Below are 24,176 nucleotides of genomic sequence, written 5' to 3'. Positions count from 1 at the left end.
CGGGTGGAATGTTTGGTTAGCGGTGAGCATACGATGATGTCACTATTGCTTTTTCCAAGGTCCAAGAATTCGATTTGATGTCTCTGCGACGAAATATTGTACAACTAAATTACAGTGGACATCTCATCCGTAAAATTTAGACATGATACAAATTAATCTTCATCTTCGCGTTCTGCCACAGCAAATTCAACAGTCCCACTCTCTCGTCCGTGGTTGTCACGTACAACGACACGATACTTGCCATTGTTCCAGAGATCTTTGATAGTCAGTTCGCGAGTACGGCCAAGACTCTCAATGTCTCCAATGCGTTCGATGGTACCATCCAAGTGCTTGTCGAAATTTTCTAATGCGCAGATTTCTTGGAAAGCACGCTGCATGGGTACTGAATCGGCACGTACCATGGCGCGCGAGTTAATTGTGAAGATGTTTTCGTGATCGTAAGATTGGATAAAGTCGGCACGGGTCATGATCTCGCGCGCTTTATGGAGCGGAATTTCTGGTAGGATGTGGCCTTCCTCTTGATGATAGCTTGATTCCATTTCTTTCTCAAGGTCTACCAGCGCTTTCGCCAGGACCACAGCGCCAGACTGTGTTGAAATTTGAATTAGCCGGAGTTGCATCGAAAGGACAAGAACCAGGAGATCCAGTAGTGTATACTTACGGCATACTTCTGCTGGTCCATCACATCGTCGTCCATCTCCTTTCCGAGGATCCAGCACTTGTTTAGGAACCATGTTTTCTCGGCCAAACAGATCTCATCGCAAGTCTTCATAACATCCGAAGACTTGGCCACGCGGTTCAAGAAGGATAGTCGACCACCGACTTTATCGTACACTTGCTCGAGAGTCGCAGATGGAAGTGTTTCGTTGTGGAATTGTTGGCGATATTTCTTCAGGGCCTTCATCGCTTTGTCCTTGGGCAAATCTGTCACGGGAATGACTTCCATGCGGGTTGCATAACGCTTCAAGCGCTCGTAGACCCAATAGTCATCGCTGTTAAGAACTTGAAGGGGACAGAGTCAGCTATGAAAAAAGAGGAGCGGATGTTCGTCAGAGTCTTACTCGTTGTGACGAGACCACTAGCAGCCCATTGCTCAGCACGCTGCTGAATCATCTCAAGCAAATCCTGTCCGTCGTGGTCGTCTCGGAGTAAATGGGTACTGTTGATGATCAGCACGAGAGGAGTCGATCCATTCCGCCTTCTGATAAGAGCCACTTTCTCCAACTTGTTGAAGGCGCGCTCAATGTCCAAGAGAGCCGTGGTGTCTCTTGGTCCACGGATGCTGAAAAGGCTGCCGATATAACTGGGTATTCCTGTTAACACTATGGCCTTATGGTGATAAAGGTATAAGCTTACTCCTCGTGGAACTCGTAGTCCAAAGCTTTGCCTAGTCGGATTCGGAATATTTCGAGATCAGCATGCGCTTCGAATAACGCACAGCTGTTACCATTGATCTTGCGCATGGCCTCTAAAAGCATCGAGGTCTTGCCCGTTCCCTTTTCACCAACCATTAGATAGTAGTGGCCACTTTGTCGCCCGGCTACAATATCGTCAACTTTGGGTTGCTCATTGCGAACGACCCAATGTTCCTCATGGCGGTACTTGTGTTTTCCAGAAACAACGCCCGCGACCTCAAGGGCTGGATCACCTGGATTGAATGCATTGTCCATCTTGTCCAAGATCAACCACTTATAGTATTGGTGATAACCGTAACCCGCCGCACTTGGGATCAGATTAGCCATAGAAACAGATGACTTTAATGATGTAGATGAACCTTACCCTAGAATGGCAATTGATGCCGCTGTGGTTGCCGCAGTTTCAAGCATCTTGAGAATCGTAGATTTGAAGCTTGGGTCTGAGTCGCCGTTCCGGTTCTGACCCTTGCTCCTACCCTTACCCTCATCCGAATCATTCTGATCAGTGGGGTCTGGAGTTATTTGACCAGTGTCCCGGGGGTCTGAGTTAAACCGCTTGGGTATATGCATCACAACGCGGCTGTTCATCTTGAGAGATCTTGGCAGGCCCTGTCGGGCATAGACCCTCGCAGGCTGTACGAGTCGGCTCCATAGCATCGTGACTAGGCCTCTTGGCGTTTGTACGGGGTGCCAAGTCCTTCAGCAAAAAGGTGGATAATGAAGAGTGGGAATATATATCCTCGTCAAAGATAATTAGTACCCCAGACGGTCTGTGCAGGACCTGTATCAATTTAAAGACAAAGTTTTCAAGGAGTGTACTGCTAGAATTCTAGACTTGTAGATGGTTCCAAGCCACACCTCCAGGGAGTGACGTGTCGCTGGTGAAAGAGAGACTCAAGCGAATTCGTCGGATGAAAAAAGACTACCAGAAAAGTTGATAAAGAACAATGAAAGAAAGGAAGTTAATGAAAGACTGGAAGAAAGGGAGTTCAAAAAAAAAAAAAAAACAAGATTGTGGCTAAGTTGTGGTGTTGGCCTCAGCCTCGATGAACCAGGAACGCAAAAGGCTTGGCGATCGAATCAGTATATCGGGGAGACTCGATGTGCACTGCACATACACCACTCGGTTCAATTCTCCACTAAACCATTTCAATGGCTTTCTTTTTATTGATTTTTCCTTGGAAGATAGGTGGATCTAATAGAAACACCCCAGCAAATAAACAAGCCATTTATAATGCAAACCACTTCCATACATCGAGACTTGTAAGTTCATTTTCACTTTTTATCTGTAAATCGTCTACTCTGTATGTGTTGTAGTCTCAAATGCTCTCGCTTTGGAGAGAGTCTACCTTGGTTAACTGCCAGGCAAAATTACTCATATCTCCAATAGCCAATTCCCTTCAGTCTAGCTATCTGAAAGTCACTTGGATATACAGTTACCTTTTTTTTTTTTTTCAATCCATATATGGATATATTCAAGCTGTATATATGGTGAAAGACTATTACTCCCAACAAAATAGCTCATGACAAAGCTGATGGGGAAAAAAAATAAATGAATTTTATAAACGGCGCACCTGGAATTGCCTTTTCGGGTTTAGTGCCCCAATACGTTGTCACGTATCCTCTCTTCAACGAGCAGGTATCTCTGGCATAAAACAAACGACCTCGCCCGGTCTGATCAATTTTTCTTGTTCCTCCCCCTCCATCTCTTCTATCTTGCACTCATCTCTGCCTCTTTGCAATTTCACCCGCCCAATCGAAGAACCAGTCTGACCCACTACTCCATTTTCTTTTTCGGCCGTAAACTGCGGCTGAGCCTTTGTTGACTCTACTTTCACCATTTGGAGTCGGAATTTTTCGAGGTTGATTGGATTCAGAGGAGTATGCTTCCGAGCGACGCTATACTTGCTCTTCTTACCCACAATATACACTCAATCTACAAGAATTTGAATTGCCCTCTGTCCAGTTTCCTCAATGGCCCTGTGTCCTCGATCTGTGCATTGACTGTTTACATCTACCCTGGGTCATCTACCCTGCTCTGTCGCGAGGCTGCCCGGTGACCGCAGGTGCTTCGCTCTGTCACATCTGTCCCATGGCAAAAATATCTCACTAATGATCTTCTCGAGCTTGTGTTTAAGGCTGTTGGCCTAAAGCTGTTAGTCATTGTCGATCCTGTCGGGCTTTTGACCTTGACCATACTGGCCAGACATGAGAACGACGAAATAACCTTGGAATCATCGATCTTTGGATTCCAAACTTGTCAAGCAGTTGAGCAGATTCAAAGAACGGAACACCGTTGTGGTTCTTGCCAAGCAGATGCCCCTCACACGTTGTCGCTTTCTCTGTCAAAATCCGCTCTCTCAGGCCATACCGCCATGAAATTGAACACACCTTGATAATTGTCCACCTGCGTTCAAGAATAGAAAGTTGCATGCGAATTGGGGACACGGGCCCCATGCAATGCAAACCAGAATAGGCCTCAAAGAAGTGAGCTGAACGGAGTGGTGCCCGCTTCTTATGGTCGTCGACTTTTCCGTTCATATTCCCTTGTGGCTCGTTTTTGAAGCCACTACGCGATGAACCCGACCAATGGCAAAAATTACGCAGTCTCTCTTATCTTCGGCTGATCCTTTGCCTTCAGGTCAGAGACGTCCTGACTAGAATGTAGAATCGTCAAAGCCCCACCTATGAGTTCACATAGTCGAGGGATCATTCCTCCCCCAAAAAAGAAAAAGCAAAAACAAGCAGCCCGTATAAAAGGAATTCTGGGATATCCCGATTCATAAAAGCTCGATCGAAGACATCGACTGAGAGATACGTCTTGCCAGTCTAAACACAGGTGATGGTAGTATTGTATGAATAGTTCATTTCCTCTCTTGACTCTAGCTTCGTACAAATAGGTATAAGGGAATGTTCTACTCAATCCCGCAATCCGGAAACTTCACTCGAATGCGCGTGTTGATATCGCTCAATGCGTAGCCATCTCCTCGGGTCAGCAGCATTTTCCCACAGTGCTCTGTGTGGCTGTAGGGACTGATATAGGTGTCTATAGCCTTTTTCCCCGGCCCCAACAAAGCTCGGTGCATCTTCTGCCACATATACACACAGTGCTGCACATGATACTCCCAGCTCACATAAAGTCCATCCAATTCCCCCTGAAGCGCATCTGTCTTGGGGACTGGCTGTGTCTTATTCCGATCGAGATACCACTTCCAGTCGACGAGCTCCTCAAAGGACTTTGATAACTCTTCATCATAGCAGCGATGTGGCAGCCAGCAAAACGTGATGATATCAAAATGACAGTTTCGTGCTTTGGCTTCTGCAGGGGTGTTGCCACATGGAGACTTCATCAACCCAGTCATAGCATGGTCAGACGGGTTATACATGTGTGTTGATTGGTCGTGTGCATGCGAGGATGAGGACGACGGGTTGTACACATCGGTTGATATGTCATGGCCATGGGGGGATGAGAACGGCGGTAACGCTGGCAATGATGCAGAGGGCTTCCAATGGATCACGTTCGACCCTAAGCTCGAGGTTGAGGTGGTGTTCAAAGCTGTTATCACAAGACCACCAAGGGTGAACAGAAAGCAAAGCACTGCAACGGCATACTGGCAATAAAAGGAGCGGCGTCTTTCAGGATAGAATGCATGTTCGTGGTCATCAAAATCGTCACTCCTGATACTACTTGGGCCTTGCTCGTCTGTTCTGAAGTCCATTTCAGCACCGATAGACAGGTTAAAGGTAAGAAGTCCTTATGACAACGAAAAGCTTTTTAGAGTAAAGCTCTCCAATCGCTTGATAGAGTCGATAAAGAATTCCTTCTGGAGGAAACCGGTGGGCAACCCCAGGTCTTAGCAAAATAAATGCTCCATGCATTGCTTTCAAATCAGCAAAATTGAAAAAGTAGCGCATTGCGTCGGATAGCCTAAATAGGCAGGCAAGCGCATCGATGTTTGCTCATATCCCCTCTGTGATCCAATTTGGCAAAGATTAGCTAAAAAGATACGTTTGGGAGGATTTGATGCATGCAGTGTGATCGGGAGGGTAGACTTGCATCGAGACCTACATGATGCAGCAGCAACATGTATGTAACCTCATTTGCCTTCACCTTGGCGTATTTGCTCCACGATCGGTTTCAAAGATTCCGTCTTGAATATTGGGTAGAAATCTTCTGTTTTTTTTAATCAAAAATGACAACTCCATTGTCAGAACTTGTTGAGATAAGGCCGGGAACTCTAGGGCTTCCACAAACTAGCCGTGCGTTCAAGTAGTCTGACCATCAATCCTCCACGCCCGTTCCCACCTACAAGTTCAATCGTACTCAACAAAAATGGCTAGCTTTCATAAGATGCTCAAATGGCCTCTTCCTTCCCATAATCAAAACAGTCACTACACGACAGTCCACTCGGCAAACGAGACAGAGAGGTCGGATGAAATGGAGCTGTTGTCGGAAAAGCCGATCTCAAGATCTCACTTAAGATCTCGCAGGCATATCTGGATTTATAACAGCATCTTGCTTCTCTCCTTCATGCTCGCTGTGAGTTCCCTTCTAGTGGCATTCACAAGTCACTACACTATTGTGCGACGAAACCTCATTGAGGTCAATCTGCCATATGGGAACCCCATTCCGCCAGGTATGATGTTCTGGTCCGTCGTTCTCTCCCAACTATGCTCATACTGACTAATTGAAGTCCCATTGGAAATGAGAAAGTTCGGGCCAGCCGAGATCTTCACTGAGCGTTCGAGTGCCCGAAGCGATGCTGCATGGGAGGCTCTCGCCGGTCGTAAGATGATCTGTTTCTGCCATGCTACGAGATGAATTCGCGTCTAACTACCGAGTACAGCAACCCTTAATGATCAAGGCTTCATTTACGTCCCTAACTGGGAAGATTTGAAGCTACCCCCAGGAGGAGTGGTCCACGGAGAGATGATGTACGGCATTAGCATGTTTCATCAGCTTCATTGCCTGGTGAGTGGTCCCGGCGATCGATTCATTTTCTCTCTATCGGGCAACAGTGCGCTAAGTGATTCTCTCAAGGGCGCCATTCGCCATGTTTTTTGGCAGCTGATGGATGGTAAACTCGACCCGGTGGCTTTTGAAGCTCTCGATGGAGATACTACCGATCCAAACTTTATCCCCCGGGGTCATGGATTATGGCACATCGAGCATTGCTTCAACTACGTCCGCCATGCGTTGCAATGCTATGGAGACACTACTATGGAAGTTCCAACCGACTTCAATGGGCAGTTAATCTTCATTGGATGGAATACGACACACCAATGTCGCAATTTTGACACCATCTGGGACTACACAGTGAAGCATTCTACACTAGATGGTATGCCATGATGTGTGATATTATTGGTTGAGACTCGGGATCCTGAGGGGTCAGGATTTTCTGTCGGAGCATACAGATCGGCATACCGGAGGATTGGTTGATCCAGCCAATTTAGTATTTTTAGATTCGTAATCCGCAGCCTAAGCCCTGTGGTTAGGTATAAACTGCTAGGAAAGCGGATACTACAATACAGAGATTTTAACACTATTGATTGGACCCACACATTTCACGATACATACCACTTGAATTGACTTTTTTTTTACCTAGATAGTATAATAAATGTCAGCTTTGAGTCTAAATGAGCCGCAGGGAACCTTATATCCGATGCAAGATAGATATCTAATTGATTTACTGTCTTTGATAATTCCTGACGCTATACAAATATCTGAAATCAACGAATGTACTACCGTTCTTCTTAAGTTTCCCTTTGCCCTGTCTACCCCCTCCTCCCCCTCTCACTCTGTACCTTGTACCCTGTACCCTGTACCCTGTACCCTGTACCCTAACCACATTGGCGCAGATTGTCACCAATAATTGATAGTCAAAAGCTTGCTGTGGTAGATTGCGGTATGACTCCTTGGTCTACGCTTTAGTGCAGCCCAACGCGATGAAAATGTAACCTCGCGTATTCAGCATGGGAGATCAACGAAACCCCTCCCCATTAACTGGTTCTGCTTATCAAGACAGTACTGGGATCTGGGCCATTGCTCGAGCCTGTAGTATTTACCTCATGCAGTTTGGATCTACGTGAGAATCTGATTTGGCGAAATGACACGGTTGCAATGCGTCGTGCATTCCTGGTCCTGATCATGCACACGAAGGTGATGTTTTCTCGATTGGGATCCTCACACATGGCTTGCTGCGAGAACGAGTCCGTTCAACCACGTTGTAGGTAGGCTAGTGAATGCAATTGAGTCGTCCATGTCACCCGCTAGAGCACAAACAAAACACAGCCCCGCTAGAGAGGTCATCTAGGCCCGAAGTCTGATGCAATGTGATATTTTGGGGGACGAGGTGCTTGACAGGATAGGCTAACAAATCGTCTGGGAATACCGTATCCCGGTACCCAGATAGCGACTCCGACGACCTCGGGAGCCAACATAGATCTCTGGTGAATATAAATGTCCGAAATATTCCACTACCCATCGAAACAAGTCTGTGCATTCCTACTATCATTATTCTACCTTCACTACATTGAACTGAGCCTTGCGCATATTATCCAACCCGATACTTGCAATCATGAAGTCTATCAACAGTCTCTACATGCTTGCCCTGCTTGCAGGCTTATCTATTGCAGCTCCAGCTCCAGCTGCCTCTGCCGACTCGAGTATATTGGGCCCAAGATGATACTTTATCTTTGCAGTACGGGCCAGCTGATCTCCATGTAGTTACACGAAGCAAAGGATCGAGTGACGAGACAGCCGAACCTCTCCAGTGGATCAAACGTGAAGAGGATGAGACGGCCGAGCCTCTTCAGTGGATCAAGCGTGAAGAGGACGAGACGGCCGAGCCTCTACAATGGATCAAGCGTGGAGAGGATGAGACGGCCGAACCTCTCCAGTGGATCAAACGTGAAGAGGATGAGACGGCCGAGCCTCTGCAATGGATTTGAATCATGTAAGATCTACTCGCTCGATGGTTGTGGATGTGATTATATGCTGACAGCTCCAAGTCAACCGAGAAGAATCCTAGAGCTAGCTACAACACGAAAGCTAGAAACGGGCACTGATCCTGGGATTTTTCCGAGTGAATGATCTATCTATGCGCTCGATGCGGTGGGCGAATATTGGAAATGTTTGATATAAGCCCCACTGTTGTGGTTCTATTATTTCACGGAAACTAGAAATATTCAGAAAAGCAGGTTATATTGATTCCTGGTCCATGGTCTAACTGTTTCTGCGTATATAATTCTATTGCAATAAGTAAATTCTCTATATAAATACTGTTCGTGGGAAGGTGCCCTAAGCACCTGTTTAGTTTTAGCGCAGTATAAGCCCCCTAGGCTATAAGCAGGAACCTTGGCTTTGGTTGTAGTCTAGTGGTAATTGACTGTGGTTTTCACTCCGACACTTAGGCTGCTCCTAGGGGCTTCCAAGGTTATCCCACTTCCCTTATTCAGGTAGCCTTTCTCTCCTTCAAACCAAATCAATAAAGTTGATTTGTATACACTTGCTTCCCTTTCCTCTGCGTACGGCTATACCGTACAGCTATTATACCCGTAACTCCAAGGGAACATTGTGCACCGGATGTTATAGCATTGGCTATGTGTGGAGTGAACATTGGATCACGTGAACCATGATTGCTGGGCAAGAAAATCAAAAACAATTTAGTGTGTTCCAGTGATCACATGAATCTGCCTAACCGACAGTTTCCATCAACTTCGGTCAATTGGGGATGCGTGCAGGAAAAGGGAAAGGGGAAGTGTGTTCTAAGTACAACACCCGGAGTATAGGGGCGGTTTAGTCCAAGTGGAACCTCGATCTGTCATGTGGATACTTAGGTCCAAACATCTTGCGACGGTCCACCGACGGTTGTCCGGCCATATACTGTGCAGTGATGTACGGAGTACGGGGTCACCTACTCCGTACATATGAGACAGATGCAACTTAGTCACCAGTTTCGTTACGGAATGGCCCCAATTTGCTTTTCTCGACTCATGCATCACATAATCACAGTTTGTAACTACCCGTGGACGCCGTGGTTAACTGACCTGATACGATGGGAAACCGCCAATCACTTCCGTACTCCGTACGGAGTACCCACACCTGAATCAGCCCTGGGTGGATAATCAGCCAATCAGACGCGCCATCAGACCTCTCCCACACCATGCAGTAGGTACCTACATGCCTAGCCATCTCTTTGTTTAGGCAACATCGCTATCGTCATCATTCCAATCGTTATCTCTATCCATCTCACGCCTCATATCCCAGAGAAGACCCTGATCTCCATGTTACAGTTGTCTTTGTCTCTCCTTGTCGGTTCCGGTCTGAAATCCAACAAAAATGGCCTTCAATTCCACTGCCCCTTGGGCAGATACCTCCGATAACGCGTTCGGACCTGTTAGCCGCCTGAGAGCATTTGACTTTACGATCACCTTCGAGCAGGCTATACTGTCAATAATTCCTTCGGCAATCCTACTACTCGCTGGACCACCCCGACTATTCCATCTCTGTCGCTGTCAACGAAAGACGCGACCCAAACATGACTACGTTTTGAAGCTGGTCAGATACAGTACTTCCCACAAGTTGGGCTGCGATTGATAAGCCTATAGATTGCCGCTTCTATCAATTTCGCCCTTCAACTGTCCCTCTTGGTGCTTTGGAGCGTATCGGTTGCTTCACGGACGTCGACCAGCATCCCCTCCGCTATCCTGGGCCTCGCCAGTTCTGCTATTATCATTGGACTGTCCTTTGTCGAAGACATTAAATCAACAAGGCCTTCTTCTCTGTTGACTATTTACCTGCTTCTCTCGATTCTGTTTGATGCGACACAGGTCCGGACTTTATGGCTCACACATCGAGTTGCTATTGCGGCTGTGCAGAGTGCGGTCTTGGGGACTAAAATCGCCATGCTCTTATTGGAAAACCGAGAAAAAACATCTTATCTGAAGCCCCCCCTACAAAGAGTATCCACCCGAGGCAACCTGTGGCATTGTTAATCTAAGCTTTGTCTGGTGGCTGAATCGACTCTTTTTGGCTGGGTGTCGGAAGATCATTGGGAGTCGTGACCTTTTCGCTCTTGAGCCTGGCCTTAGCTCTGGTATCACAGGCGAAAGACTGAAAAAATCGTGGGAGAAGCATGGTAGGATATTTTCTCCAACGTTGAATATATCTTATGCTGACACGTCCCAGGTAAAACAGGTAGCATGCTTTCCTTGCCTTGGGCCTTTTTCTGCTGCTTCTGGTGGGAATTTGTCGCCGTGGCCTTTCCTCGTGTGTGTATGATAGGGTTCAGTTTTGCCCAACCATTCATGATCACGGCAGTTTTAGTTTACGTAGAGGACCCGATCACACCGGAGAGCAGGAATCGTGGATATGGTCTTATTGGAGCCGCTTTCTTAATTTACTTTGGATTAGCAGTATGATCTGTTCCTTTACAATATTGCTTACATCTTTCGCCGCTAATCAAGGCACTAGCTGTCTAATGTGCACTACCGACATCGCTTCTCCAGAGTGAGCACTTTGTTCCGTGGCACAATGATCTCATTGATCCATAACAGGACTCTGACACTCCAAGACGACCTATTTGCGGAGAGCGCAGCTCTTACGTTGATGAGTACAGGTGAGTGAGTGATGCCCGTTCACCTGTCTGGGGATATGAAAGCAAAAGCCCGGTGTGCTAATAGGCTCCAAACAGACATTGATGGCATTATTGAGCATCTGGAAAATTTCAATGATGTGTGGGCTCGCACAATTGAAGTGGCAATTGGTACATGGCTACTTGAAAGACAAATGGGACCAACTTGCGTGGTTCCGTTAATTCTAACTCTAGGTAAGCAGCAAGCCTTGCACCGAAGCATGCAAAGCTTTCGTACTTATGTTTGGTACTAGCATGTCTAGGTGGTCAGAAGCTAGTGGCGAAGACAATCGGAGAGAATCAGCAAAATTGGAATCTTGAAATCCAGAAGCGGATTCAAAATACATCCTCCGTACTGGGCTCTATCAAAGCTACTAAGATTTCAGGACTTTCTGGCAAACTATCTCAGGCCCTGCAGGGGCACCGCGAACGAGAACTATCTGTATCCCGCGCTTTCTTCAAGGGAATCATGTGGCTGAACGGTCTAGGTCAGACAATTTGTGCTTTAATGTCGTTCCTCCGCTGATATCAACCAGCAAGTGTGCCTCGGATATGGTCGCCTGTCATTACCTTCATTGTGTACGCTGTACAAGCAGAACTAAGGGCGGATGACTCCCTCACCACCGTGAAAGCCTTCACTGCTTTGAGTATCATCACCCTCGTCACTACGCCCGCGGAACGATTACTCGCTGTCTTGCCCCAGTTAGCGGCTGCTATGGGATGCTTCCAGCGGATCCATGAATACATGATATCCGAACCAGTGAAAGATACCCGAATTGACACCAAAAATATGCCGTTTACTTCAGACAAAACCGAGCCGGATCTTGCCATCGCCTTGGATAGCGTGACTGTCTTGCCTTCACAAAAAGCTACATGTACCGCCCTGACTGACGTGTCTTTCAAGGTCACCAGCGGTAGCCTGGTGGTTGTTATTGGGCCTGTTGGCTCTGGTAAAACTACATTGCTGAAAACCATCCTCGGGGAGCTTAATTGTCTGTCGGGTTCCGTGTTTATCAAACCGAGCAAAGTGTCCTACTGCAGCCAGAATCCATGGTTACTCAATACAACAATTAAGAAAAGCATCACTGGTATCTCGGACCACGAGGTTGACGAGAAGTGGTACGAAACTGTCATACATGCATGCTGCTTGGATGAGGACATTCGTCGCTGGCCGGACGGTGACCAAAGCGAGATTGGAAGCAAGGGCCTTGCCCTTGCAGGGGGCCAAAAACAGAGAGTGGTATGAAACAAATTCCAGAACGTGTGTCACCCTGGCGAGTGCTAATTTTTGTAGGCCCTGGCTCGTTCGGTGTACAGTCGCCACGATATAGCCTTGCTCGACGACGTCATGAGTGCGCTGGATGCGCAAACGCAAGAAATGATCATTCAACGACTTCTCTCTCATGATGGAATATTTCGCCAGCTGGGAACAACTGTGGTTCTGACCACCCATAATTGTAGGACCCCCTCAAGTTCAGATCTTTGCGCTGAAGGAGCGCTGACTAGTGATATTCTCAACCACAGCTCGACACCTTGGAATCGCAGATAGTGTAGTCTCGCTCACTTCAGATGGTCGAGTTGACCTTCAAACAACAGGCATTGAGGCTATTCGCAATCAAAATTTCTGGCAGGCTAGAAAATATTCCGATCCGCAAATTCAGGATGATAATAACAAGCCCAACGATCATTCAAGCATAATGGCTTCGAACTCTGACCCTATTAACGACATTGAAAATATGGATCGAACTCGGCAGATCGGAGACCTCTCGGTATATTATTACTACGCACGAACAGTCGGCCCAGTTCTCTGCGCCTTGTTTCTTGTTGGGCATGCCCTCTTAGCATTTGCCGAGAACTTTCCTCAAGTGTGGTTGAGCAAATGGACCACGGCAGGAGGCGGACAGCTTCCTCTCTATGTATCCGTCTATGTGGTGTTGGCATTGGCAGCATCGGTTCTTACTATCTGGTGCATATGGGTCGTCTTCCTTGAACTGATGCCGAAGTCGGCCGTTCGTTTGCACTGGTTGCTCTTGGATACGACTATGCAGGCACCGCTGTCCTTCTTCTCCGGTACTGACAATGGTGTGACACTGAATCGCTTCAGTCAAGATATGACCCTGATAGACCTGGCTCTTCCTATTGCGCTGATGTCTTCCGCCGAGGCGTTTTTTGGATGCATTGCCACCATTGGACTGATCGCCACGGGGTCAGCGTTCATGGCGACGACAATACCGGCCACACTGATCGTGCTCTATTTTTTGCAAAAGATTTATCTCAAGACGAGTCGCCAACTGCGATATCTCGATTTGGAGTCTAGAAGCCCGTTGTACTCTCACTTTGCCGAGGTACTCGAAGGTCTGCCGACAATTCGGGCCTTTGGTTGGCAAGACGCCTCATCAAAAATCCTGACTCGGCATCTTGATCAGTCTCAAACACCGTACTACATGCTACTTTGCGCGCAGAGGTGGCTGAACCTGGTATTGGACATCGTGGTGATGGCATTGGCAACCATTGTGGTAACACTAGCCGTCATGCTGCGTAGCAGCACAAGTTCCAGTCTCCTCGGCGTCGCGTTGAACAATATCCTTGGGTTCAATCAACTATTGTCATATTTTATCACATCATGGACTACTCTCGAGACCTCACTCGGAGCGATAGCCCGTGTTAAGTCATTTGTTGAGACAACGCCTTGTGAAAATCAACCGGGTACAGCCGCAGAGCTGCCTACATCATGGCCCGATAAGGGGGAGATTGACATACAGGATCTTTCTCTCCGCTATCCCGACGGAACCCTAGCTCTGGATAACATCTCCATGCACATAAGGCCTGGCGAAAAAATCGGCATCTGCGGCCGCACTGGCAGGTAAGTCTTCATAGACTTCTGTTTTCATATATTCCAACAACCAGCCTACTAACCAATTCTTGACGTTTCAGCGGGAAAAGCTCCCTCACGCTAGCCATGTTACGCCTCGTAGACCTCTCGCATGGCAGTATCACAATTGACCAGACTGACATTTCCAGAATCGCCCCCGGATCAATCCGCGAGAGGCTGATAGCCGTGCCGCAGGACCCGTTCACGCTTTTGGGAACCATCCGCTATAACGCCGATATCATGGGACTTTCCAGAGACTGCGAGATTACATCTGTGCTGAAGGAGATTGGCGTCTGGGCGGCGATTGAAAGCCGTGGAGGCCTGGACACACTCCTCGAAGACCATCCACTGTCGCAAGGCGAGCAGCAACTCTTTTGTCTGGCACGGGCAATTCTCAAAAGACAAACCAGTAATGGTGGATGCCAGGTGCTCATTTTGGATGAAGCCACGAGCAGCCTTGATGCAGAAACAGACCAGCGAGTGCAGAAAGCCATGAGAGACGCTTTCCATGACTGTACTGTCTTCAGTGTCGCGCATAGAGTATGTTTCCAGTTTCATCTGTCACCCAACTTACATAATATAGTTCTTATTGGGCCCCAGAGCGAGCTAACTGTTCAACAGCTTGACACGATCATAGATTTCGATAGAATTGCTGTGTTGGATTCTGGATGTCTTGTTGAGTTTGATACTCCGCAAAATCTTCTTGCCAGAGATGGTTTATTCAAGCAGATGTACTCCGGTACAGATAAACAAGAGCTTCATCGCTAGTCTTGATGAACATTAGCATCAGCCCCCCAATCATGGGTTTCTCAACCTAACTCACATGCATCCAAAGCTTCCCAGATTCATCCGCAAACATCTCTATTGCCGTTCTCTTGGGATTTAGGTCCTCATATTCCAGATGTAAAGGTCTCAAGCATTCGAATCTCATGAATGTGTTCATCCAGGAAAAGTGATATGTGGAATAGCCAAATATCTCAACGTGCCATTGACTTGAGCTTTTTTTTTTTTTTTTTCCCGGCTGGTAGCTATGTTCTCCTCGATCTATATTTTTGGCACGTATATATCCAAAACCGGCGAATTTTTCAACCTCTTTGTTCGAAGTCGTTTCCCACGGTCCACTTAGCAAACCGAGAAGAGTAAAATAGAAAAATAAAACTAAAATAACAGCCGGGAAGAGTATACCAAACACCCAAAACACAAGGCCCAAAGATTATTATTGTCTACGTCATTTGGACACGAAGTTCCCCAACATAAAAGAATAGCACATAGTTAATGCTCTACATCTCTATCTCGCAGATGATCCCTCTTAGTCAAGTGTATCTATAGATAAATCTAACTCTGTTAGCTTCCAACTAGTTATATCCAGGTTGTCCAGGGAATATATTTTGTCTTCCCAAACGGATCAACTCGTGGACAAACCTCTCCAGTGGAATAGCTATTAATGAAATTAAACGCCACGGTGTACACAATCGCGAATATTGACACCCGAAAAACGTTGGTAGTTGAGTATGATATCCACCTAACAATATACCTTGACATATCGTATCTTCAATCTACTACACAACTCTTTCTCAACAGTCCAAAAAGGGAGACGTGGAGAAAATGTCCCTCTCCGCCCCTTCCCCGAACCCACCGCCCGAGCACTTCCGAGGGTATGCCGCATCCGAGAAATTTTCTCTCCGATTTTCCAGTTTCACCTATCCATTCATCCTTGCTCTCTTTTTCCAACTTCCTGGGGTACGGGGTTTTTGTTTCTTGCTCAATTACTCTTTTGTATACTATACTAAAATCTCTACCTGTCGAATCCCCGCAGGTCACCTTTTTCTTTTCCCGTTCCACTTTCCCGAATTTTGATCTCTCACCCGTGTGACGGTTGCGAGATAAGGGTTACTGTGATTACTTCGTCGAAGTTCTTTTAATAACCGGCTCGACATAATGGCACAGACCAATGGGGAGTTGGAGCACTCGAAAGGTGTGTGTTGGCCCTGGAGCTTCGCTGGCCAAGGTCCATTGGGATACAGCATGGGTTCCAGGTAAAACAAGATGCAGGGTATACGAGCTAACGGAGTAACAGAGGCTCCCCAAGCTTCTCAGGAGATTGCCAATGGCAACGTTCCCGAGGGCACAGAGGAGGACAATGCGGGTGGTATGTTGGGTAACCGGACGCACAACTGCATGGCGGTGTTCTAATTCAATTACAGGTCTTTTCCAGATCTCCGTGAAGCTTCCTCATGCGCCGCATAAGATTCAAGTGATGGTGGGTTCAATGTTATGAAAGCCCACGAAGAAGGGAAAAAATATCTGACTCGATTTTGTCTCTAGGTTTCCAGCCAAGAACAGGTTCAGGATGTCCGCCAATCTATTGTCGAACTACCGGGTACTTTCCAATATACTTGCTTCCACCTCGAATTCAATGGAAACCGCATCAACGACTTCGTTGAGCTGTCTGAGGTCCCGGGCCTTGAGGCTGACTCCGAGATCGTCCTGGTCGAGGATCCCTACACCGAGAAGGAGGCCCGCATGCATGTTGTGCGCATCAGGGAGCTAATTGGTGCTTCTGGTGACCGTGTCGACAACCTCCATGGTATCTCCGCTGGTCTGTCTCTGCACGATACTATCACGGCAGACGCCATCAAGGCTAGCGAGTCCGAGAAGGAGCACTCGCTCTCCAAATATGACCTGACCGGAGCTTCACCGCTGCAGACTATCCTGCCCACCGAACAGGCTCCTCTGCCCAAGACAGTGAAGTCCATCTCGTTGTCTTCATGGAACCCCGTTCCGTACAACCTCCGCCAGAAGGGTCACTTGCTTTACCTCGTTGTTGCCACTAACGAAGGTGAACAATTCCAGATCACTGCCCACGTGTCTGGATTCTTCGTGAACAAGTGCTCCAACATCAGATTCGACCCATTCCCGAAGCCAACACACCCCAAGAAGGGCAGCGCCCACTCCTTGCTCACTCTCATCTCCCAACTCTCGCCCTCGTTCAACGCCTCCTTCGAGGCTCTGCAGGAGTACAACAATGAGAAGGATCTTTTGACCACTTTCCCCTTCCAGAACGCCATTCCCAACAGCCCATGGCTTATCTCCCCCAGCACTTCGAGCTTGAATGCCCACCAGCCCGATATCACTCGTTCCCAGGAGAACTACCTGATCTCTGGTGTTGATAACGCCGAGACTCTGCGTGACTGGAACGAGGAGTTCCAGACTACTCGCGAGCTTCCCCGCGAGACCGTTCAGGATCGCGTGTTCCGGGAACGTTTGACCTCCAAGCTGTTCGCCGATTATAATGAGGCTGCCGCTCGCGGTGCAGTCCTGGTCGCTCGGGGTGAGGTTGCTCCTCTAAACCCCACTGAGGCGCGGGACGCCCAGATCTTTGTCTACAATAACATCTTCTACTCCTTCGGTGCTGATGGCGTTGGGACTTTCACCTCTGAAGGTGGTGACGAAGCCGCACGCGTGGCCGTGGGTAAGGACGTTCTTGGCATCAAGGCTGTTAACCAGCTTGATATCGATGGACTGTTCACCCCCGGAACTGTGGTCGTCGACTACCTGGGCAAGCGTATTGTTGGCCAGAGCATTGTTCCTGGTATCTTCAAGCAACGCGAGCCCGGTGAGCACCAGATTGACTACGGTGGTGTTGAGGGCAAGGAGGTCGTGGCCACCCACGCTGATTTCGTCCCCGTCTTCGAGAAGCTCTCGAAGGCGCTGCGTGTCAAGCAGCACCCTGTCTGGGACAAGGAGAACCAGCGTCACGATCTAGAAGGTAGCGTCGAGACCAAGGGCCTTTTGGGTACTGATGGCAGGAAATACGTTCTGGATCTCTACCGCGTGGCTCCTCTGGATGCCGCATGGCAGGAAGAGGAGGGTAGCGATGTCTACCCCCACCGCATGTCCGTTCTCAGACTTGAGCTGGTCGAGTCTTACTGGCGCCACAAGATGAGCCAGTACGTGAAGGCTGAGATCGAGAGTCGTAAGGCTGCTAGTGCCGAGGCTGAGAAGGAGGTCAAGGCCGAGGAGGATAAGACCGAGGAGGAGAAGGCCGAGGAGAAGGCGGCGAAGGCGGAACAGGAGCGTGTTGATATTTCTGGATTCAGCCTTGCTCTCAACCCCGATGTTTTCAGCGGCCAGGTGCCCCAGACGGAGGAGGAGAAGGAGCAATGGGCAAAGGATGAGCAGGAAGTCCGGGATGCCTGTGATCACCTCCGATCCAAGGTCATCCCCGACCTGCTCAAGGACTTGCACGATGGTGACGTTGGCTTCCCCATGGACGGCCAATCGTTGACCCAGCTGTTGCACAAGCGTGGTATCAACCTCCGTTACCTCGGAAAGTTGGCCCAACAGTCAGCCGAGAAGGGACCTCGCCTCCAGGCTCTGTCCATTCTCCTGGTCCAGGAAATGGTTACTCGTGCCTTCAAGCACGTTGCCAACCGCTACCTGAACAACGTTCCCGCTCCCTTCGTCGCCCCTTGCCTTTCTCACTTGCTGAACTGCCTCCTCGGATCGGATGTTAACGCTACCCCTCAGGCGGAGATTGACGGATCTCTACGTGCAATCTTCCCTGAGGGTGATTTCTCTTTCGAGAAGGTCACCCCCGAGTCCCTCCGGGCCGAGATCGAGAAGCAGGTCACTATCCGCTTCCGCTTCTCCCTCGAGAAGGACTGGTCCAGCTCCCTGAGACACTTGCAGCTTCTGCGTGACATCTCCATCAAGTTGGGTCTCCAGCTCGGTGCCCGTGACTACGCCTTCACCAAGGCCCAGGCCAAGGAGCAGGTTGTTGTTCCTGTCACCAACGGCTCTACTCAAGAGGAGCCTAAGAAGAAGGGCAAGAAGAAGGGTGGTGACAAGTCTCCTGCCCGCGCCGCCCCGGCGCCGGCTAAGCCCGCTGTTACTTTCACTGCTGATGACATCCTGAATGTCGTTCCTTTGGTCCGCGATGCCTCTCCCCGCAGCGCATTGGCAGAGGAGGCCCTGGAGGCCGGTCGTATCTCTCTCATGCAAAATCAGAAGCAGTTGGGCCAGGAGCTCATCCTCGAGTCTCTGTCTCTGCACGAGCAGATCTACGGTATCCTGCACCCCGAGGTCGCCAAGCTCTACCACCAGCTTTCCATGCTGTACTACCAGACTGATGAGAAGGAGGCTGCCGTGGAATTGGCCCGCAAGGCCGTCATCGTCACCGAGCGTACCATGGGTGTCGATTCGGCCGACACTATTCTGAGCTACCTCAACCTGAGTCTGTTCGAGCATGCCTCCGGCAACACCAAGACCGCTCTGGTTTACATCAAGCACGCCATGGATGTCTGGAAGATCATCTACGGCCCTAACCACCCCGACTCCATCACCACGATGAACAACGCCGCCGTGATGCTGCAACACCTCAAGCAGTACAACGACTCCCGCAAGTGGTTCGAGGCCTCCCTCTCCGTCTGTGAGAACTTGTTCGGCAAGGACTCTATCAACACCGCCACCATTCTCTTCCAGCTTGCCCAAGCTCTCGCTTTGGACCAGGACTCCAAGGCTGCCGTCGGCAAGATGCGTGAGGCATACAACATCTTCCTCGCCCAGCTTGGACCCGAAGACCGCAACACCAAGGAGGCCGAGAACTGGCTTGAGCAGCTCACTCAGAATGCTGTCTCTATCGCCAAGCACGCTAAGGACATCCAGGCTCGTCGTCTGCGTCGCAACCCTCTGAACCCTCGCGTGTCTTCCATGGGTACCCGTGTTCAGCCCCAGGTTGGCCAGTCTGCACCTGAAATCACCGCCCCTGCCGACCCCTCAGGTCTCGACTCTCGCAGCATCGATGAGCTTCTGAAGTTCATCGAAGGTAGCGACACCAGCTCTTCGCGCTCCAAGCAGAAGAAGCGTGCCGCCACCAGCAACCCCAAGCTCCGTGGCTCCAAGCAGTCTAACAAGGCATAGATGATTTACTAGCCGTTCTTATTTTTTGGTTATAACATGTGTTAATATCTATATACATTGTCATTTTGGGGATCGGTGGGCAGGCTTGATGAGCGAAAAGAACTGTTGTATTTTAGATCTCTCTCCTCTCTCTTTTTTTATTTTTGGTTTCATCTGCCAGGTTGGGTTATCTCTCGGGCCGTGCATGGAAAAGACTCGGTTGTCTTATATGGGCTCATATCTGGTGCATTATGCGGATTTGCCACTTGGGTCATTTTCTCTTTCTGGGTAGAATCCATGAAGTTCATATGCAAATACTTGAAATTCAATAGACACCTTTTAAGGACTTGGCTGTATCTGGCATTGAACCTCGGGGACTATGATCGCCATAATAGGCAATATGTGTTGGCCCGCTTTACCGCATTAGTCAATGTTTGTTTTCTTTGTTTGCCGCGCAATGCTGTCATTCGTTTTCCACCTAACACACCCTTTAGTTCCTTGGTATATCTTATTTACATTGGATTATTGCTGCATTACTGGCAATATCTGGTCGAGGGCCATCATTTTTTCTATCATGCATCATTGAGGGGTTTGTTAGAACGGCGACGTTGGTACAGCGCGACCCCAATGACCAGGAGAAAAAAGTTATGACAGTGCTGATTCTTTTAATAGTTGTATGCTATTACCAGGTATCATTATCCTTTTCGTCCTGCAATGGAGGACGCCCAAGCCACTGCAAAATGGGCAAACCGTGTCCTGCGCCCCTTGACCTCCATCTGCCGTCGAATCGCAAAGCACAAAGAAACGGTGTCGATAATCGCGACCGGGTCGAAACCACCCGAGACTGCAGAGGGCAGTGATGTGTCTACGTTGGAAGCCCATCACAAACCAGAAAGCCGGAACAACTGTTCAGGCTCGGATGCGGATCCGGATGAAAACGACCCAGCTTGGATTCCAGGAAAAAAGCCCGAGCGGCGTCGACCCAAACACAAATATTCGTCAAGAGCGGAAGGTTCTAGGGGGGGAAAGCGCAACAGACTATCAATACATAGCCCGGAACCCTCACGAACCCTGCCCGGCGCTATTGAGGTCGCAACACCACTCATCACTGGGAGGAGATGGGAGATGCCACCGAGTGCACAGTCAGAACGCCCGGAGGGACATTTCAACCCTAATACCCAATCGTCACGGCCGTTAGTCTTCCGTGATCGATATTCGCTCCACAAGAGCCCTTGGCAGGAACTTCTCGACCAGTCTGGTGATCCGGGCTTCGCCGACATAGCACACAACCTTGATCGTGTCTTTCAAAATTTCCTTTGCAGTACTGTGATATCTAAGCGTGAAGTGAAGCATTCATCCGAAAGGAGCAGACGCGGTGCTCGATCATTACTGTCCATGGTGGCACGCAGTCTGCCTGAATTTATTGCGAGCGAGCAGGAAGCACAGGACGAGTTGGACGAGGACGGGGATGAAGATATGTGCAATGCATACTTTACAGAGTTGGAAGCATTTTATGCGCCTTATGGGACAGGCTGGAAGCCACTCCGCGAGGCTGTCCGTGCGCAGGGTATCTACTTGGTTTCTACCCTGATACAGAATCATTGGATAACAGACTCAATTGCTTGTGCGCTGATTGAGAAATGTCGTTCATTTGCACCTGAAGAAAGTGATTCATTGCTCTCCACATTGCTTTCTACACGCAAAAATTACCTATACCCCCAGGCTCTAAGGCCAGTGGTGAGCCATGACGCCTCGGATCCAATCCGATTGTTACGAAAATATGCCCATCATGGCGTTGCGAGTCGCTCTTATATCTTCAATGAACTTGCAAAGCTTCTTTTGCGGGGAGTGCTACCCCCGGAATGGATGGCGACCAAGTTATGGACTAGTTGGATGACACGAGCAACAATTTCCCTTTCGAAAGAAGATGAAGACTGTCCAGCGGCTACACGGTTGATTGAAGCTGTGATTCTCTCAGCTAGTGATGCCCGCCCTGTCACTGTTGCTCATCGTTGTACACAGAAACTCCCCCGAAAGGGAAGGCTGCTCGTGCCCGTGCGACTAGAGCTGCCTCCACCACAGCGTGGGAAATCTCGAATCTTGCGCGGCCTTGTCCATTACAGGTAGAAGATGCCTTAAGCAATCACGTCATAAGCCTCATGGCAGCGCTCTGCGGGATGCACATTTCACGGTCTCGTGCCTCCGATGACACTGATTGTGCGGCCAGAACAAAGGCGAGCTATATTACAAAATATCTTTATATCGCTCTGCAACGAGAACTGGAATCAAATTCCACCGCCAAGCGCCCTGATAACACCCCTCATCAATTGTTACGGCGTGGCTGCATCTTGCTAGCCACCAGCCTTGTGCAGTGCAATGACAGATTCCTATTGGATAATAACCATCATGTGATGGCGTCAACAGCCAGTGTTGATGAATGCGCAGAGATTATAGCATCTCATTCAGACATGGTTAGAGAGTTAGCATTGTTTGTGCATCAAGCGTTTCGCTGCCTCAGAAAAAGTTCAGAAGATGAAAGTGAACATACTAGCAGCGAAATACGTGACATGATTTCGCAACTTGCCCATTTAGCCGATACACCAGCTTTGTCGGTTTTGCTTGGGCGAGTGGCAGCAGAAACTGCCATGGAGTTCGCAGAAACTACAGGAGATCCCGATGACCACATGTGGGCCGTCGACGTCCAGGAGGTGGCGGTCGCAAGACAGCGTCAGGAGGAGACTGCCCAAAGGTCATCAGAAGGACCCGAAGGATCTAGTCAAAGCACGGGCCTGTTTCGCTGGGAAGATAGCATAGGTGAATGGGTGGCATCTACACCCGTGACCAAGGGAAAGCCCATCGTAGTGCAGAAAGCCCAAAGACCCATGCGCATGCTATCAAGCCCAGTACCCTGCAGCGCTTCCTCTACAGATACAGATACAGATACAGACAGCAGCTCACCTGGGTCTGATCGCTTCCAAGACTCTGTTTCAAGTCTGACCTCATCTCCCCAGCCGATGGGGACCAAACGTACTTTCGAGGACGCCGAGACCTTATCCATACGGCCTAGAAAACGACAGCGACCCACACCTGTGGTTGTAGTTGACAGGGGTGGAAACAGACGTCAGACACGCTCTCCTACCCCGACTAGATACAGTTCTACTGTGGAACCAGTCACTCGCCGAGACATTTTGCGAGAGCGCAGCACCAATCTGACCAGACGGACGACTCCCGCAACACAACAGGCACGGAAGGTTGAAGTCGTGATCGTCAATCACAGAGAAAGCAGTCCATGTCAGCCTGCCGTCCGGCCCACTTTGGAGCGTGCTGCAAAGCAGGTCCATCGTACGGTAGAGAGGCGAAGGTCTACGCGCCCTCCAGTCTCAACCATGCGTCGTATTGTTGAGCCGACCCCTCGACAAAGAGTCATCCCTTGTCACCAGGATGACGACAGTGACGATGAACTCAGCTTTTTCTGAGCGGGGCGCGGGCTTGGCCCTGGTTGAGGTCTGTAACAGCTTGCGTGCGTCGGCGGAATGTCGGATATTCAGAGTCTCCCGGCTCATCCTTGCCGCTGAGGTGTTTATCACATTTGACAGTGCAAACGGATATCTTGGCTGTTTACTCCGTACACTACTGAGTATGACTGTTTGCAAGATCTTGGGGGGTTTTTTTTTAACGGAACGGAACGGTGGATATGGGTGGTCCGCTTTTTTTTGGAATCTGTGTTTTAGGATTGTTGTTTGATACCCATGGCCTTGAATTGGTGTTTTAACTGAGGTGTTCGGACCTCTATGATTGTTTTTCGCTTGTTTCCTCAACTTTGGATTAGCCTTTGGACCTCATGCCAATAGAAAACCCTCAGATTGGATATTTGACCCGATAAAACCCTGGCTGTCGGGTTATATGCGCACTTTATCTGGCACATGAGATCAAACACATTGCAGACCGACAAAACTCCGGCGGCAACACCGATGGCCTTGAATAATATAGACCTGCACTCAAGGTTTAAGACATCCGTTTATACATATTTTCCCGTTTCAGTGCCAAACCACGGAGTCTAGGGCCAATGGTGAGAATATTTCTTCCGAGTTCTTTCGGAAGGGAATTCTCCGCGAGAGGAGATTAAGGTCTGATATAAATGAAATGCCAAGGAAACAACCCCTGAAGACGGAGTTTAGCCTCTTACAGTGATGACTGGAGCAATAGCCTATGACCGGACTGTTTCATAACCCCCCTAAAGTGGATTACTCTGTTCGCTTCAGTGTGTGATGAGCTGACATAGGCGCTTAAGAACCCCCGTGGAATATGAAAACGTGACCCCACAAGCCCTCATTTTCTCCACTGCCAACTGTA

At 48.9% G+C, this 24,176-nt stretch overlaps 8 protein-coding genes across 8 annotated transcripts; 6 read left to right on the top strand and 2 right to left on the bottom strand.

The window, feature by feature from the left end:
• Positions 1–152: 152 nt before the first annotated feature.
• On the bottom strand, positions 153–2,072 carry N7500_005435 (ATP-binding protein; the record flags this gene model as incomplete). The annotated part of the gene is made up of 5 exons (XM_056676580.1): positions 153–587; positions 662–1,002; positions 1,062–1,303; positions 1,357–1,722; positions 1,780–2,072. 5 exons carry the CDS (start codon positions 2,070–2,072, stop codon positions 153–155), a joined length of 1,677 nt encoding a protein of 558 aa, XP_056531580.1.
• A 2,258-nt stretch (positions 2,073–4,330) lies between these two features.
• On the bottom strand, positions 4,331–5,134 carry N7500_005434 (uncharacterized protein; the record flags this gene model as incomplete). Its single annotated transcript, XM_056676579.1, has 1 exon — positions 4,331–5,134. One exon carries the CDS (start codon positions 5,132–5,134, stop codon positions 4,331–4,333), a length of 804 nt encoding a protein of 267 aa, XP_056531579.1.
• A 614-nt stretch (positions 5,135–5,748) lies between these two features.
• Positions 5,749–6,765, top strand: N7500_005433 (uncharacterized protein; the record flags this gene model as incomplete). Its single annotated transcript, XM_056676578.1, has 3 exons — positions 5,749–6,052; positions 6,110–6,202; positions 6,263–6,765. The coding sequence occupies 3 exons, from the start codon at positions 5,749–5,751 to the stop codon at positions 6,763–6,765; spliced, it is 900 nt and encodes a 299-aa protein (XP_056531578.1).
• A 1,228-nt stretch (positions 6,766–7,993) lies between these two features.
• Positions 7,994–8,366, top strand: N7500_005432 (uncharacterized protein; the record flags this gene model as incomplete). Its single annotated transcript, XM_056676577.1, has 2 exons — positions 7,994–8,081; positions 8,143–8,366. The coding sequence occupies 2 exons, from the start codon at positions 7,994–7,996 to the stop codon at positions 8,364–8,366; spliced, it is 312 nt and encodes a 103-aa protein (XP_056531577.1).
• Positions 8,367–10,950: 2,584 nt separating this feature from the next.
• N7500_005431 (ABC transporter integral membrane type 1) lies at positions 10,951–14,690 on the top strand (the record flags this gene model as incomplete). Its single annotated transcript, XM_056676576.1, has 8 exons — positions 10,951–11,035; positions 11,111–11,245; positions 11,305–11,538; positions 11,587–12,290; positions 12,345–12,507; positions 12,575–13,913; positions 13,985–14,462; positions 14,544–14,690. 8 exons carry the CDS (start codon positions 10,951–10,953, stop codon positions 14,688–14,690), a joined length of 3,285 nt encoding a protein of 1,094 aa, XP_056531576.1.
• Positions 14,691–15,860: 1,170 nt separating this feature from the next.
• Positions 15,861–19,844, top strand: N7500_005430 (translation initiation factor 3 subunit CLU1; the record flags this gene model as incomplete). The annotated part of the gene is made up of 4 exons (XM_056676575.1): positions 15,861–15,897; positions 16,000–16,071; positions 16,127–16,182; positions 16,248–19,844. 4 exons carry the CDS (start codon positions 15,861–15,863, stop codon positions 19,842–19,844), a joined length of 3,762 nt encoding a protein of 1,253 aa, XP_056531575.1.
• Positions 19,845–20,537: 693 nt separating this feature from the next.
• Positions 20,538–21,950, top strand: N7500_005429 (uncharacterized protein; the record flags this gene model as incomplete). Its single annotated transcript, XM_056676574.1, has 1 exon — positions 20,538–21,950. One exon carries the CDS (start codon positions 20,538–20,540, stop codon positions 21,948–21,950), a length of 1,413 nt encoding a protein of 470 aa, XP_056531574.1.
• Positions 21,951–21,982: 32 nt separating this feature from the next.
• N7500_005428 (uncharacterized protein) lies at positions 21,983–23,299 on the top strand (the record flags this gene model as incomplete). The annotated part of the gene is made up of 1 exon (XM_056676573.1): positions 21,983–23,299. One exon carries the CDS (start codon positions 21,983–21,985, stop codon positions 23,297–23,299), a length of 1,317 nt encoding a protein of 438 aa, XP_056531573.1.
• Positions 23,300–24,176: the final 877 nt, after the last annotated feature.

Source organism: Penicillium coprophilum (assembly GCF_028826855.1).
Source record: "Penicillium coprophilum strain IBT 35676 chromosome Unknown utg000004l_segment0_segment0, whole genome shotgun sequence".
Classification (NCBI taxonomy): Eukaryota; Fungi; Ascomycota; class Eurotiomycetes; order Eurotiales; family Aspergillaceae; genus Penicillium; species Penicillium coprophilum.
The sequence above is the reverse complement of the archived record's forward strand: the minus strand, read 5'-3'. Positions and strand labels throughout refer to the sequence as shown.